The sequence below is a fragment of the Rattus rattus genome, chromosome 1, assembly GCF_011064425.1.
Source record: "Rattus rattus isolate New Zealand chromosome 1, Rrattus_CSIRO_v1, whole genome shotgun sequence".
NCBI classification, from domain to species: Eukaryota; Metazoa; Chordata; class Mammalia; order Rodentia; family Muridae; genus Rattus; species Rattus rattus.
In genome coordinates, this window is record NC_046154.1 from 144,831,468 (window position 1) to 144,845,670 (window position 14,203).

The 14,203-nt window shown below is 40.7% G+C and overlaps 1 protein-coding gene across 1 annotated transcript in view; it reads left to right on the forward strand.

Moving 5' to 3' along the window:
• The window catches only part of Cspp1 (centrosome and spindle pole associated protein 1), a 114,063-nt gene that overhangs the window by 27,135 nt on the left and 72,725 nt on the right, over window positions 1–14,203 (forward strand). Inside the window, exons 4-5 of the mRNA XM_032906662.1 lie at window positions 9,737–9,840; window positions 11,013–11,036. Of these exons, the coding sequence (XP_032762553.1) occupies window positions 9,737–9,840; window positions 11,013–11,036 (128 nt within the window). The remainder of the gene's footprint in view (window positions 1–9,736; window positions 9,841–11,012; window positions 11,037–14,203) is intronic.

Below are 14,203 nucleotides of genomic sequence, written 5' to 3' on the forward strand. Positions count from 1 at the left end.
GTATCAGAGCTTCTGTTGGGGTCCGTAATCCATTTGGAGTTGAAGTTGCTTACAGCAGAACTTTTAAAGAATTGCTATGTTTTCTGTCTCTAATTCCCCACTCTTTAATCAGGCTTTCTCTTTCACTGCCTACAGAGTTGAAGGTCACTAATAACCCAAGCACAGGGACTGATCTCTATGTAGTCTTTTCTCCTTTCATGATCCTTGGCCTGGCAGGCTCACTTTTGGTTTTCCTCATGTGTTCCTAGTCCTCCTTGTGCAGAAAACTGTTGGCATAGTTGACCTTGAACTGGTTGTCTTTAGAATGTTTCTGATAGATTGGCCTGTGCTTGGAACTTGCTGTAAGTGGTTCCTGAATTGATGTAAGTCATCCCAAGCAGTGAAAGCGGCTCACTGTGCTGCAGTCTGTGTAAAGCACCTGCTGCCGAGCACTTATTCTCTTGGGCAGTAGAGCCTTGGTCATAGCCCTCAGGCACTGGTTCTCTAACAGCTTCCTGTAGATAGCACTGCTTGTGTGTCGTCACAGCCTGCGCGGTTCGAAGGGATGACTGGGTTCTGTGCGTCTCCATTAAAGAACTCTTCATTAGTTTACTATAGTGACGTGTAGTTGTGAATATAGTGATTTCTGAGTTCCTGTGAACTCCACTTGGTCATTATCCTGGGGGTGATCTTAGGAGACTATCAGGATCTTTTTGTCACTGTTCTTTTTGGTTCTTTTCTGTTCCTTTACCCCTGAGCAGGGATGCATTCTGTACCTGAAGTCTAGGGTGATTATAGCTCACATTTCTAGAAATCATCTCTGATTCTTAAATAAAAATGACACCAATCACCACCTCAGGTTCCAAAATAGACTATTTTTTGTTCTCTGAAGTCACAGGTTGTAAATTTGCAAAGCAAAAAAGACTACAGTATACCAAATAAGGTGAAGTGATTCTTCATAGAACCTACACGTTTTGATTCTTTTCTTTTTTTTTTTTTAAATTTTTTATTAGATATATTTCTTTTCTTACATTTCAAATGTTATTCCCCTGCCCGGTTTCCTGTCCATAAGCCCACATTCCCTCCTGTCCCCCTCCCTCATACAGGTATTCTCTCTATACATTCCCCTTACTGCCCTCCTCCCCCATATTCCCCTGCACTGGGGGGTTCAAACTTGGCAGGACCAAGGGCTTACCCTTGTACTGGTGCCCCAACAAGGCTATTCTCTGCTACTTATGCAGTTGGTGCCCTGGGTCAGTCCATGTATATTCTTTTGGTAGTGGTTTAGTCCCTGGAAGCTCTGGTTGGTTGACATTGTTGTTCTTATGGGGTTGCAAGCTCCTTCAATTCTTTTAATCCTTCCTCTAATTCCCCCCAAGGGAGTCTTGTTCTCAGTTCAGTGGTTTGCTGCTAGCATTAACCTCTGTATTGGACATGCTCTGGATGTGTCTCTCAGGAGAGATCTATATCCAGTCCCTTTCCGTATGCATTTTTTAGCTTCATCAATCTTATCTAGTTTTGGTGGAGATAAATATATATGGGCCACATGTGGGGCAGGCTCTAAATGGCTGTTCCTTCAGTCTCTGCTCTAAACTTTGCTTCCATATCCCCTCCTATGGATATTTTTTTCTCCTTTTAAGAAGGAGTGGGAGCATCCACATTTTGGTCATCCTTCTTGAGCTTCCTGTTGTCTGTGGATTGCATCTTGGGTAATTCGAGCTTTTTGGCTAATACCCACTTGTCGATGAATGCATAGTAAGTGTGTTTTTCTGTGATTGAGTTACCTCACTCAGGATGATATTTTCTAGTTCATTCCATTTGCCTCTGAATTTCATGAAGTCATTGTTTTTGATAGCTGAGTAGTACTCCATTGTGTAGATGTACCACATTTTCTGTATCCATTCCTCTGTTGAAGGGCATCTGGGTTCTTTCCAGCTTCTGGGTATTATAAATAAGGCTGCCATGAAAGTAGTGGAGAATGTGTCTTTGCTATATGTTGGGGCATCTTTTGGGTATATGCCCAAGAGAAGTATAGCTGGGTCCTCAGGTAGTGGAATGTCCAATTTTCTGATTATTTGCTTTTAATGTTTTGAGGCTCTTACTGTGTTGGTCATGGCCTTGAACTTCTGATTGTCTTGTTTCAGCTTCCAAGTACTGGGGCCATTGATGCACTTCACTATGCTTTGTAAATGTATCTTTTATTCTCTTGAAGTAATTGCTTCCATTTTCTAACCTAGGCCTAGTCCAGGAAGCTTCTAGCCTCTGTACAATGTGATCTAGGCCTGAAATGTTTTCATCCTCTGACACTTGTTGTTGAATAAGCTGAGTAGTACTCCATTGTGTAGATGTACCACACCTTACCCTTCCTAGTTATTTCTGAACTCTAAATTCAGCTGTTCCAGCGCAAACTCCTCTTCAAGCTGACTGATTCAATCTGGCCTTTCTCTCTCTCTTGGCCTCCCCTGAATTTCTCTGCTTGGTCTCTAACTCTGGCAATCCATTCTAATCTTCTAACTCCTTCTCATTCTCTGGCTCATTCTGTCTTTACCTGTGTCTAGCTTGTTCTCTCTTCAACCAGTCTCTGTAAATCTCTCCTGGTAAAACTGCCTCCTCCTCTCTCCCTCTGCATTGCTCTCTTACATAGCTTCCTCTCTCTTCCTGTGAGAGTTGGGCAGATCCTATTTTGTCATTTTTTTTTTCTCTGATTCATTACTTTTTCTGCCACTCAGACATCACTTTTAAACATGGGTGCTTCTAACGTCTAGCTGACTTTACCTTCAGTGTTTGGGATTATATGTGTGTGCTGAAGGCATCTGCATTCCAACCAGAGTGTGTGCTAAGGCCGAGCCACACACAACTAGAGACTTGTTTTCAGCAAGTAACACAATCCCGGGAGTCACAGTGTGATCAGATATCCTGCAACAATGCTTGGCTGATTTCAACGCGGCCGACTGATTTTAACAAACAAATTTCAAAATAATTTTATGGATATTTGGGAAAGATTATCCAAAAGATAAATAAAGTACATGTTTTGTCATTTAAAAAGAATACAAGAAAAGAGGTGGCAGAAGAATTTTGTATTGCTCTAAAATTTAGATTATGGTAAATGGAGGGTAAAGATTCAGATTGACCAAGAGAGGTTATTGATGCCAGCAGTATTGTCATTTCTTGTGGATACTTACTATTTGGTTTACCTCCCTGCAGATGAGCATGCTGACTCCTGGTCTTGGGTTGTGAGTCCAGTGGGTCTTTGCAGTAATACTGCAGCTGAGACTTTGACAGTCACCTGCCAGTGCAGAGGCTGTAGCTACCTGTAATCTGGCTTGGTTTTTGTTACATAGCGTTTTCTCATGGAAGTACATTATGAAAGGAAGTAAATGCGTTTATAGGAATTTGTTTCAGATAGCGTCCATTGTGAGTGCTTGCTCAGGGGGCAAATTAAAAAAAATGATTATATGCTTTAGGTTTAAATATATTTTTATCCCACAGTTTTTACAGAAGTCTAATACTTCTTGACTGGTGGTCCTGAAACATAATGTTAACTGTCAATGTCACTGATGCTTATTTAAAATGACATCACTTTAAGTGACCTTAAATGACACTAATATTTCTCTTGCCCCTAGAATCATCAGAAACAGCAGCCATGTAAGCCTCACTGTATCTTAGCTCAGGGTTAGGGGCCACTGTTACTGCTTTATAGAGATGAATATTTATGTTATTTTATAGTCAATTTTATTCATTTAAATTTTACTTTATTACCATCATTGCATGTATGGCTTGTGTGAATGTGGGATGCAGGAAATATAGAAGGCTGGGATGTCAGACAACTTACTGGAGTTGGTTCTCTCTTTCTGTGAGTTTCAGAGATTGAACTCATGTCACCAGGCCCTTTGTTTTTTAATGACCCACTTCTAACAATATAAGGTTTTAGTACTAGATAATAAAATAGATGGTATTTTATGTTGACTAAACCTAAAAACATATACATATGTATATATTATTAATTTATTCTTTGAGACTAGGTCTCACTTTATAGCTCCTCCTGACTTACAACTTGCTACATAGACCAGGCTGGCCTCAAACTTAGAGATCCACTGCCTCTGCCTCTTGAATGCTGGGATTTAAGGAGTGTACTACCCTTCTCAGCTTATAGTAGATTTACTAATAATATAGGAAGTATTCTGTATGGTTACTTACTAAGACAGTGTTACACATAGGATTTGAATTAGCAGTGGAAACCAAATCTACTTTCCTTTTGCATATTGGGGATAGGATCAGGGCTTTGTGCCTGGTTAAGCCAGTTCTCTGTTACTGAGTTAAATCCTTAAACTTCTTTACTTTTTCTCATAAAGTTGCCCAGACTGGACTCTAGTTCAGTCTGTTCTAGTTCAGGCAAGCCTTAAACTTAACAGTCTTCAATCTGCTTCAGTTTTGGAGTAGTCGCTTTGTAAAGATGAAATGCTCTTAATAAAGTTGAACTTTTAATAGGGTCAGTAATTTATAAATGATCACGTTACAACTGTACCCTACAGTTCTTCCAGAGAGGCCTGCAGATAGAATTAACAGTTGCAATAAGAGACCAGTGAGAGAGACTTCCAGCAACAGCAGGCTGGGAAAGCTGGTCCCAGAGGAAGGTACCACTGGGCAGCACTGTTGTCACTCTCTCCTTGACATCACAGAGCGTCCTTTGTGACCGCGTGTAACAGGACATGAAGCTCACTTATTGGTTACTGTCTTCTCTGCAACTAAGCTGCTAAGAACCAGGAGTGGATGACATTCTTGCCCCCCCCCCCCGTCATTTCTTCTGTTGCCCAGTCATTCATTTATACGTTCACTTTCATACTTATGTTTTTTTAAGACAGGATCTTGTGTCCTAGATGGACCCTGGGCTCCCCATGTAGATGATAGTGACCTTAAACTTTGGTCTCCTGCCTTCATCTCCAGAGTGCTGGCATTACGTGTGTGCTACCACACCTGGTCCATTTGTACATTTATTTTATGTTGGGTGTAAAAAAGTTGAGTACTGCCTGGTCTTTGTTTTCGTTGATCTTATCCTTTAGTTCCATGTGCATACTCCTGTCTGAACGAGAGAGATGGGATGCATTTTTGAAGGTGTCATAATGAAACCATTATTTTGTTTGCTAATTAAAAAAATAAGAGGGAATGTTTTAGGTTGCTTTTGTATGGATTGTCCCTGCCTGCTAAAATCACCAAGGGATTAAATAGACCAGATATTTTTCTCAAGAGAAGGTCACAGTGTTATAGTGGAAAGTAACTTTAGTGTTTTATAAGACAGTAGGCATGCATTTATACATAAATAACCTTGGCTTTTCATCCTGAGTTCAGTGATGTAAAAAAAAACATGACATTTGCATGTGTCCATAATGCCTTGAGTTGTAAGGAATAAAATAAACAGGAGTACTTTCATGACATTATAAATTCAACTATTTTTCTGTTGCACGTAGAGTATCAAATTCTCATTAACTCGTTATATTTATTTATTTTTCTTTGGATTGGGGGACAGGGTTTTATGTGCCTTGGGTGGGCCTCAGTGTCTTTGTAGCCAAAGATGATTGTAACTTTCTGGTTCTCTTGCCTCTGCCTCCACGTTCTGGGTTACAGGTGTGGAATAGCACACTGTGGCTTTTCTTCTTTTTTTTTTTAATGTAGTACTAAGGATTGAACCTAGGGTTTTGGGTATGCTGGGCAAACATCTGACCAATTAAGCTACATCTCTAGCCTTAGAAACCTTTTCATTTCCCTGAAGATTGAAAGACTATGTCTGCTTGTTTACATGCATACGCCATGTGTGCAGGCCAGAGGACAACTTTTGGGAGGGAGTCAGTTTCTCCTTCCGCTACATGGGCCTGGGGAATTAAATTCAGGTTGTCAGGTTTGCTGTCGAGTGTGGTTACGTAGTCAGTCTCACTGCCCAGAGATGATGAATTTTAAATATTACAGTTATACAATTTAAAACTGTGAGTTCTCTATAAGAATTCAAATATAAAACCCTGAGATTTCACCTCACACCAGTGAGAATGGCTAAAATCAAAAACTCAGGTGACAGCAGATGCTGGAGAGGATGCGGAGAAAGAGGAACACTCCTCTATTGTTGGTGGGATTGCAGACTGGTACAACCATTCTGGAAATCAGTCTGGAGGTTCCTCAGAAAATTGGACATTGAACTACCTGAGGACCCAGCTATACCTCTCTTGGGCATATACCCAAAAGATGCCCCAACATATAAAAAAAGACACGTGCTCCACTATGTTCATCGCAGCCTTATTTATAATAGCCAGAAGCTGGAAAGAACCCAGATGCCCTTCAACAGAGGAATGGATACAGAAAATGGTACATCTACACAATGGAATATTACTCAGCTATCCAAAACAATGACTTTATGAAATTCATAGGCAAATGGATGGAACTGGAAAATATCATCCTGAGTGAGTTAACCCAATCACAGAAAAACACACATGGTATGCACTCATTGATAAGTGGCTATTAGCCCAAATGCTTGAATTACCCTAGATGCACAGAACAAATGAAACTCAAGACGGATGATCAAAATGTGAATGCTTCACTCCTTCTTTAAAAGGGGAACAAGAATACCCTTGGCAGGGAATAGGGAGGCAAAGTTTAGAACAGAAGCAGAAGGAACACCCATTCAGAGCCTGCCCCATATGTGGCCCATACATATACAGCCACCCAATTAGACAAGAAGGATGAAGCAAAGAAGTGCAAGCCGACAGTTACCATATGTATATCTCTCCTGAGAGACACAGCCAGAATACAGCAAATACACAGGCAAATGCCAGCAGCAAACCACTGAACTGAGAACGGGACCCCCGTTGAAGGAATCAGAGAAAGGACTGGAAGAGCTTGAAGAGGTTTGAAACCCCATATGAACAACAATGCCAACCAACCAGAGCTTCCAGGGACTAAGCCACTACCCAAAGACTATACATGGACTGACCCTGGACTCTGACCTCATAGGTAGCAATGAATAGCCTAGTAAGAGCACCAGTGGAAGGGGAAGCCCTTGGTCCTGCCAAGACTGACCCTCCCCCCCCAGTGAATGTGATTGTTGGGGGGAGGGTGATAATGGGGGGAGGATGGGGAGGGGAAGACCATATAGAAGGGGAGAGGGAGGGGTTGGGGGATGTTGGCCCAGAAACCGGGAAGGGGAATAATAATTGAAATGTAAATAAGAAATATTCAAGTTAATAAAGATAAAAAAAAAATGAAAAAAAAAACCCCAAAACCAAAAAAAAACCCCAAAAAACAAAAAACAAAACAACAACCACAACAACAACAAAAAAGAATTCAAATTTAAAAAATTGCCATCCATTTACAGTTTCTTTGAGGGATGATGAAGTGTGTAAGTGGATATGTGCATATGTAGTACCACTGAACTGTATCTTTAAAGGAGTTAAAAGATATTTAAAACAGCAAATTTCAAGCCAGCATTGTGGTGCATACCTGTAGAGACATTGGAGGAAAGACGGTTGTGTTCAAGCCAGTCCTTTGTTACAGAGTGAGTTAATGCCAGCCAGGCTCTGTGAGATCCCATCTTAAAAAGGAAAAGTGATAAAATAAAACTGGGAATATTATTTTATTTTACTTTTTGTTTTTTTGATATAGGGACTCACCATGTACTTCTGGCTGTCTTGGAACTTACTGTGTAGACCAGGCTGGCCTCAAACTCATAGAAACCCTCTTGCTTCTACTTTCCAAATGCTGGAATTAAAGACATGCTCCACCATGCCTGATGTTTTGTTTGTTTTTTTAAATGTCAAGTCTTATATTCTATATATTTTGTCATATACAAAAGCTAACCATTGAATGAAGTTAGAATTGATGGATGGAATTTTTTGGGACTGCCATCCTAAGTAACTCCTGACCTCAATAAGCATTTTATAACAATATTTTTTTTTATTGGATTTTTTTTTTTAAATTTCAAATGTTAACCCCTTTCCCCCACCCACCCCTTCCTGCTCCCCGCCCTGACATTCCCCTACACTGGGGGGTCCAGCCTTGGCAGGACCAAGGGCTTCTCCTCCCTTTGGTGCCCAATAAGGCCATCCTGTGCTACATATGCATCTGGAGCCATGGGTCTGTCCTTAAGTACTCTTTGGATGGTGGTTTAGTCCCTGCGAGCTCTGGTTGGTTGATATTGTTCATCTTATGGGGCTGCAAACCCCTTCAGCTCCTTCATTCCTTTCTCTAACTCCTCCCACAGGGACCCTGTTCTCAGTTCACTGGTTGGCTGCTTGCATCCACCTCTGTATATGTCAGGCTCTGGTAGAGCTTCTCAGGAGGCAGCTATATCAGGCTCCTGTCAGCATGCACTTCTTAGCATCAGCAATAGTGTCTGGGTTTGATGGCTGTATTTATATTGGTTGGATTCCCAGGTAGGGCAGGTCCTGAATAGCCATTCCTTCAGTTTCTGCTCCAAACTTTGCCTCCATATCTCCCTCTATGAATATTTTTGTTCCCCCTTCTAAGAAGGACTGAAGCATCTGCACTTTGGTTGTCCTTCTTGAGCTTCATGTGGTCTGTGAATTGTATCTTGGGTAATCTGAGCTTTTAGTCTAATATCCCCTTATCAATGAGTGTATACCATGTCTGTTTTTCTGTGATTGGGTTACCTCACTCAGGATGATATTTTCCAGTTCCCTCCATTTGCCTATGAATTTCATAAAGTCATTGTTTTTGATAGCTGAGTGGTACTCCATTGAGTAGATGTACCACATTTTCTGTATCCATTCCTCTGTTGAAGGGCATCTGGGTTCTTTCCAGCTTCTGGCTATTACAAATAAGTCTGCTATGAACATAGTGGAGCATGTGTCTTTGTTGTATGTTGGGGCATCTTTTGGGTATATGCCCAAGAGAGGTATAGCTGGGTCCTTAGGTAGTTCAATATCCAATTTTCTGAGGAACCTCCAGACTGATTTCCAGAATGGTTGTACCAGTCTGCAATCCCACCAACAATGAAGGAGTGTTCTGTTTTCCCACATCCTCTCCAGCATCTGCTGTCACCTGAGTTTTTGATTTTAGCCATTCTGACTGGTATGAGGTGGGTTCTCAGGGTTGTTTTGATTTGCATTTCCCTGATGACTAAGGATAAGAATATTCTTGATTGCTAAAGATGACATATTATTATTCTTAGCTGACTAAAAAAAATATAAAAAGTAATTTGTTTTTTTAGAAATTAAACTAAAATTAAATGAAGCAAATTATATTTCTTGCATTAATTTCGCTGTCTTCTGGACAACAAGATAGCTAGGCTGGTGATGTAGCCCAGTTGGTAGAATGCTTCATAACTGCCCATTTTCATTATCCTCAGCACCATTTAAACTGGTTCATCTTAGCACTTGGGAGCTGGAGGGAGGAGAATCAGAAGTTCAGGTCCAGTTTGGGCGAGAAGAGCAATTAAACAGCATGCTAAATGGTAATTTACAGAGGGGAAATAATATACACTTGTATACATTGTTACATATACAGTAACCTAACATTAATGTGTGTACATAAGCTCTCTGAAGGAGACACAAGATACAGTGTTCTGGCAGGGGACAGGCTGGCTTGGGGTCAGAGGTGGGAGTAATATTTACCACTACATCTGTGTATCCCCACTGAAGAAGCATTCAGAACACGAAACCTGATTCCAGTCCTCATGTGCTTTGTTATAGGAGGGAGAACTTCACTGACATTGATTTGAAAGGGAATCTGTGACTTAAGCTGTCTTCTTTTTTAGGTATTGATTATGGGTTAAGTTTACCACTTGGAGAAGATTATGAACAGAAGAAACATAAATTAAAAGAAGAATTGAGACAAGATTATAGGCGCTATCTTACTCAGGTAAATTGTTTTGATAATGAGTTGTATTTTGTCTGTTCGAATTTATTCCTAAAACTTACTTTTGGGAAGTGTTGATGTCTGGCCAACTTGTGGAAAATAATTAATTCTTGGTGGAAAAATGTGAAAACATCGGTTGTGGAATAAGAGACTCTTCCTGGAGCAGCAAGGCCCTGGGCTTAGTCTCCAGCACAGGAGGGTGTTTTGCTAGGGAAGTAGATTTTAATATTCAGTGAGATGAGCCGCTGGTAAGCAGGGTTGTTTCTGTAAAGCAATTTTTGTCTACAGAAGCATATCCACTCTTCCCCACAGTGTATTAAAGGCTTTTACATAGTAATTGGTTTTTCTTTTGATAAGTGTATAAATGCGCTGTTAACAGTTTTATTAACTACAATGTTTAGTCATGTTTTTTTCATCACTGTGACAAAGTGTCTGAGAAGAACAGTGTGAGAGAAAGGACTTTAGAGGTGCAGTCTGGGGTCAGCTGTGGGCCTGTGGCAGGAGCATGCTGCTGAACAAAGAAAGTCATGGCACATAGCAAGGGTCTGGAGATAAGAAACAGCCCCTCAGGGCTGGAGAGATGGCTCAGTGGTTAAGAGCACTGACTGCTCTTCCAGAGGTCCTGAGTTCAAATCCCAGCAACCACATGGTGGCTCACAACCATCTGTAGTGATATCTGATGCCCTCTTCTGATCAGAAGACAGCTACAATGTACTTACAAATAAATAAATCTTAAAAAAAAATTAAAAAAAAAAAAAAAAGAAACAGCCCCTCAGTGATGTGTCCCCTTCCTCCAGCCATGCTGACCAGTCAGTTTCCAAGGTGAGACCTTCCAGAGTGTCACCACCAGCGGCAGGAGCCTTTGGGACATGTCATATTCAGATCTCAGCAGCACTAACAGCTTTGCTCTATGGTTTAGTGTTTTATTTAGGAGACCTGTTTGCAGTTATCAAACTATCTAATAACTATAGGTTTATCGTATGTTGTACAGTGTAGTTTCCCTTATAGGTTATAAAAATACTTTAAGCAGTCATGTTTCTGTTTATCCACAATACTCTTGGCTTTTCCATTGCTTTATACATACTTGTTTCAAAGTGTCTTTGCCTGACTTGTAATTGGAAAGAACAGACTTTACTAAATACGTGTTATCAATGGTTTGTTTCTCTTGACTTTAGGGCATTACACAAGCAAAAAGAAAGGTAGGGTTGCCTGCATGATGTTCTCTTTTAGTTTGTTTTTAAAACGTATGATAGCTCATAATCAGTTGCACTAATGTGATTCCAATCAAGAAGAGCTGCTTTGTCTGTGTTTCAAGGCTTTTGTGGCTCCTCTCTGTGTCTGCGTTTGCCAAGATGGCAGTCCACATATTGCGCTTGTCTGTTGAGGTGGCTTTGCATTTATTTTCATTGCTTTCTTATAATGTCCTCAACTGTTGGGCGCTTGCTTTTTAGCTTGTCTGTTTTCGTTCTACAATTTATACTGCTGACAGTATAAACAGTCAAGTTACTTAAAAATGTCTTGAACTATGTATTATCATGAATTGGATTACTTGATATTTTTGTACCAAGTCAAGCTGATCATATTTGTTAATTTATGTGGGGAAACCGAGCACCAGTTAATACTTTTACAAGCTATTTACAAATAATTCCATACATTTGATCACTCTAATGTTTAAAAATACCAGTAGTTAAATAAAGTATAGATCATATCTGCAAGGGGTTTAGGATTTAGCTGTGGATATATTTCATCAAGATCAGAAAATGTTAACTATAGCAAGATAGCCAAATAAAGCATTACAGAATAGGTAGAATTTGAATATTCCTAAGACAAAATAGGAAAAGCTTTAAAATGTAGAATATAGACTGAGGAGAGAGTGGACTGAATGAGATACTCCAAGCCTTTTTATAGAGTCCCGAGAAGTAGTGATGTGGATGGAGAGAGGACTGGGTGTGGAAAGGCAGTCCATGTGATAGGCTGTGGTGAATGTTGTTCATGCGGGATGGATATTGCTTTACCATAGCCACGTGTACTTGTTTGAGACTCATTAACGTAAACACATCTACATCTTAACTGCACTTGTACTGATTTCCAGTCTGTTGTTTATGATGCCTTCTAGAACGATCCTATGTCTAAGCGATTAAATATTTGTCTCCTTACTAACTTTTGAATAAACATTCTAATTCCTTAGCATGCCACATCGTTCCTGCTCTAGCTTGACTTCCTAGGCTTGTATCTCACACCTGATCTGCCCAGTTCTTATTCATACGTGTATGATTAGAAAAAGAAGAATGGTGGTGTGGACATATTTTGTAACAACATGGTTCAGCTTGTAAGACTTGACTCGGAAGGTGGTTGGTTCTGAAAGGTGGAAGAATGAAAAGCAGATGGAGGATTACGAGGAGTGTGAGGTATCAGACACTGAGTCATGTCTCAGGCAACAGCAAGATAGAAAGGCTAGCCAAAGGTGGAGCATGGCTGACCAGCCTTTCTCTGAAACAGCTGGCTTCCCACTATCAGTCAAAAAGCAATCTGGGCTAAAGATACAGCAGTGTGGCTCAGCGCTCACTTTGCATGCAAAAGGCCCGAGGCTGTAGCCCTAAGATCACACAAAAGAAACATTCTGGGCACTGAGCGATGGAACCCTCTGCCTGTTTCTTTAACAGCTCCCCAGCAGGCTTGAGATGATCACTGTGTTGGCAGTCCCACAGCGATGGTTGTAGTCATGTCGAGCTGGACGGATAATCACAAGCAGGCATGAGAGGAAATTGTCTTCTTAAAAAGAGAAGTGAAAGTGACCGAGGGAGCTCAAATCTTTACATCACCCTGAAGTTGCTTTTGTGATGGGTTATTAAGTGTACAGTTGTAAAGTAGTGATATTTTCTTAAGACCTTTGGGTGATATCTGGGGAGGTAGGAGTTAAAAACAAGAAAAGCACATGGATATGGAGAGGAAGAAAAGCACATAGGCATGGAGAGAAAGCTATGATTTCTCTGGGTCTTGGGGTAGATATGACTTCCAAGTTTGTTCTTGGGTCTCTTATAGTTTCAGACTGATAAATTGTGTGACTACTAATACTGAAAAGCTAAGCTCGGCGGATAGGACTGTAATCCCAGCACTCAGGAGGCGGAGGTTGAGGACCAGGAATTTAAAGCCGTCCTTGGATCCATTGCAGTGTTGAGGCTAGCTTAAGCTACATGAAACCTTGCAAAAAAACAAAAGAAGTTGGTGGGGAGAAGGAATGAACAACACGAACAACAAAAGAATAACACTGGACGTGCTTGTACACACTTGTAAGCTTAGCACTAGGGAAACGGAGGCAGGAGGACTTTCGTAGGCTTGAGGTCAGCCTGAAGTACAGTAGGAAACTGTTTCAAAAGCAAAACACTGAACCTGCAGTGGTGGCCACACTTTAATCCAGCACCCAGGAGGCAGAGGGATGTAGAGCTCTGAGTACGAGGCCAGCTTGGTCTACAGAGCAAGTTCCAGGTCAGCCAGGGCTACACAGAGAAACCCTGTCTCAATACACAAACAAACAAAACAGTGCAAAGCTTCAAGTTAACCGTTGCTAGGAAGAACCGCTAAAGAACACATACCTCTAGTTTTAGAGTGAAGGATGGTGGGTGTTCTTATTGAGCAGAGGGAACAGTTTTTAAATTGAGTCAGTAAACTTAATTTCATTTGTTCATAGCTATTTCTTGAATCTTAAACTTTTCTATCTGGCTGTCTACTTGCTGTTTTCACTTTGAAATAGTACTTACCTGTTGCATGTTAAAAACATCATAGAGCAGTCCAACAAGGAACTCATGAGTACTGCTTTCATTCTTTTACTATAGAAGCTTGCACTTTCTATAGCTTGCTTTTTATTTACTCAGTAACTTATGTTGATTACAGCCAATACGACCTGATGGATCCCTAGTGTATGATAGAGTTATAGTCCACTGAACTCAAGTCAGGGTAGGGGCAGGGGTCAGGGATCAGGGGGTCAAGGAGGCAGGGGGCAGGGCGCAGGGGACAGGGGCAGAGGCTTTTCTATGAAATGATTAGGTGTATAGGGTACTTCAACATGGTAGTGAGCAGAGTTAGAATCCAACCAGTCCTTATTAGTTTCTTTTAACAGAGAAGCTTGTTAGAGTCTCATACTAACTTTCAGGTAAGTTTTTGTAACTTTAGATTTATTGAGACTTTATTAGTTTCTTGATTTATTGTATACAGTCCACTTATTTCCATAGACAGTCTGTTATCAAACATGCCATGATTCTAACATAATGCTACTCTAGAGACAGTGTATTATCTTGCCATTATTTGTCTTGTTATTGAAGTACTAGAGGGACACAAGCTTATCTTGTTTTCTTGACATTTAAACTCA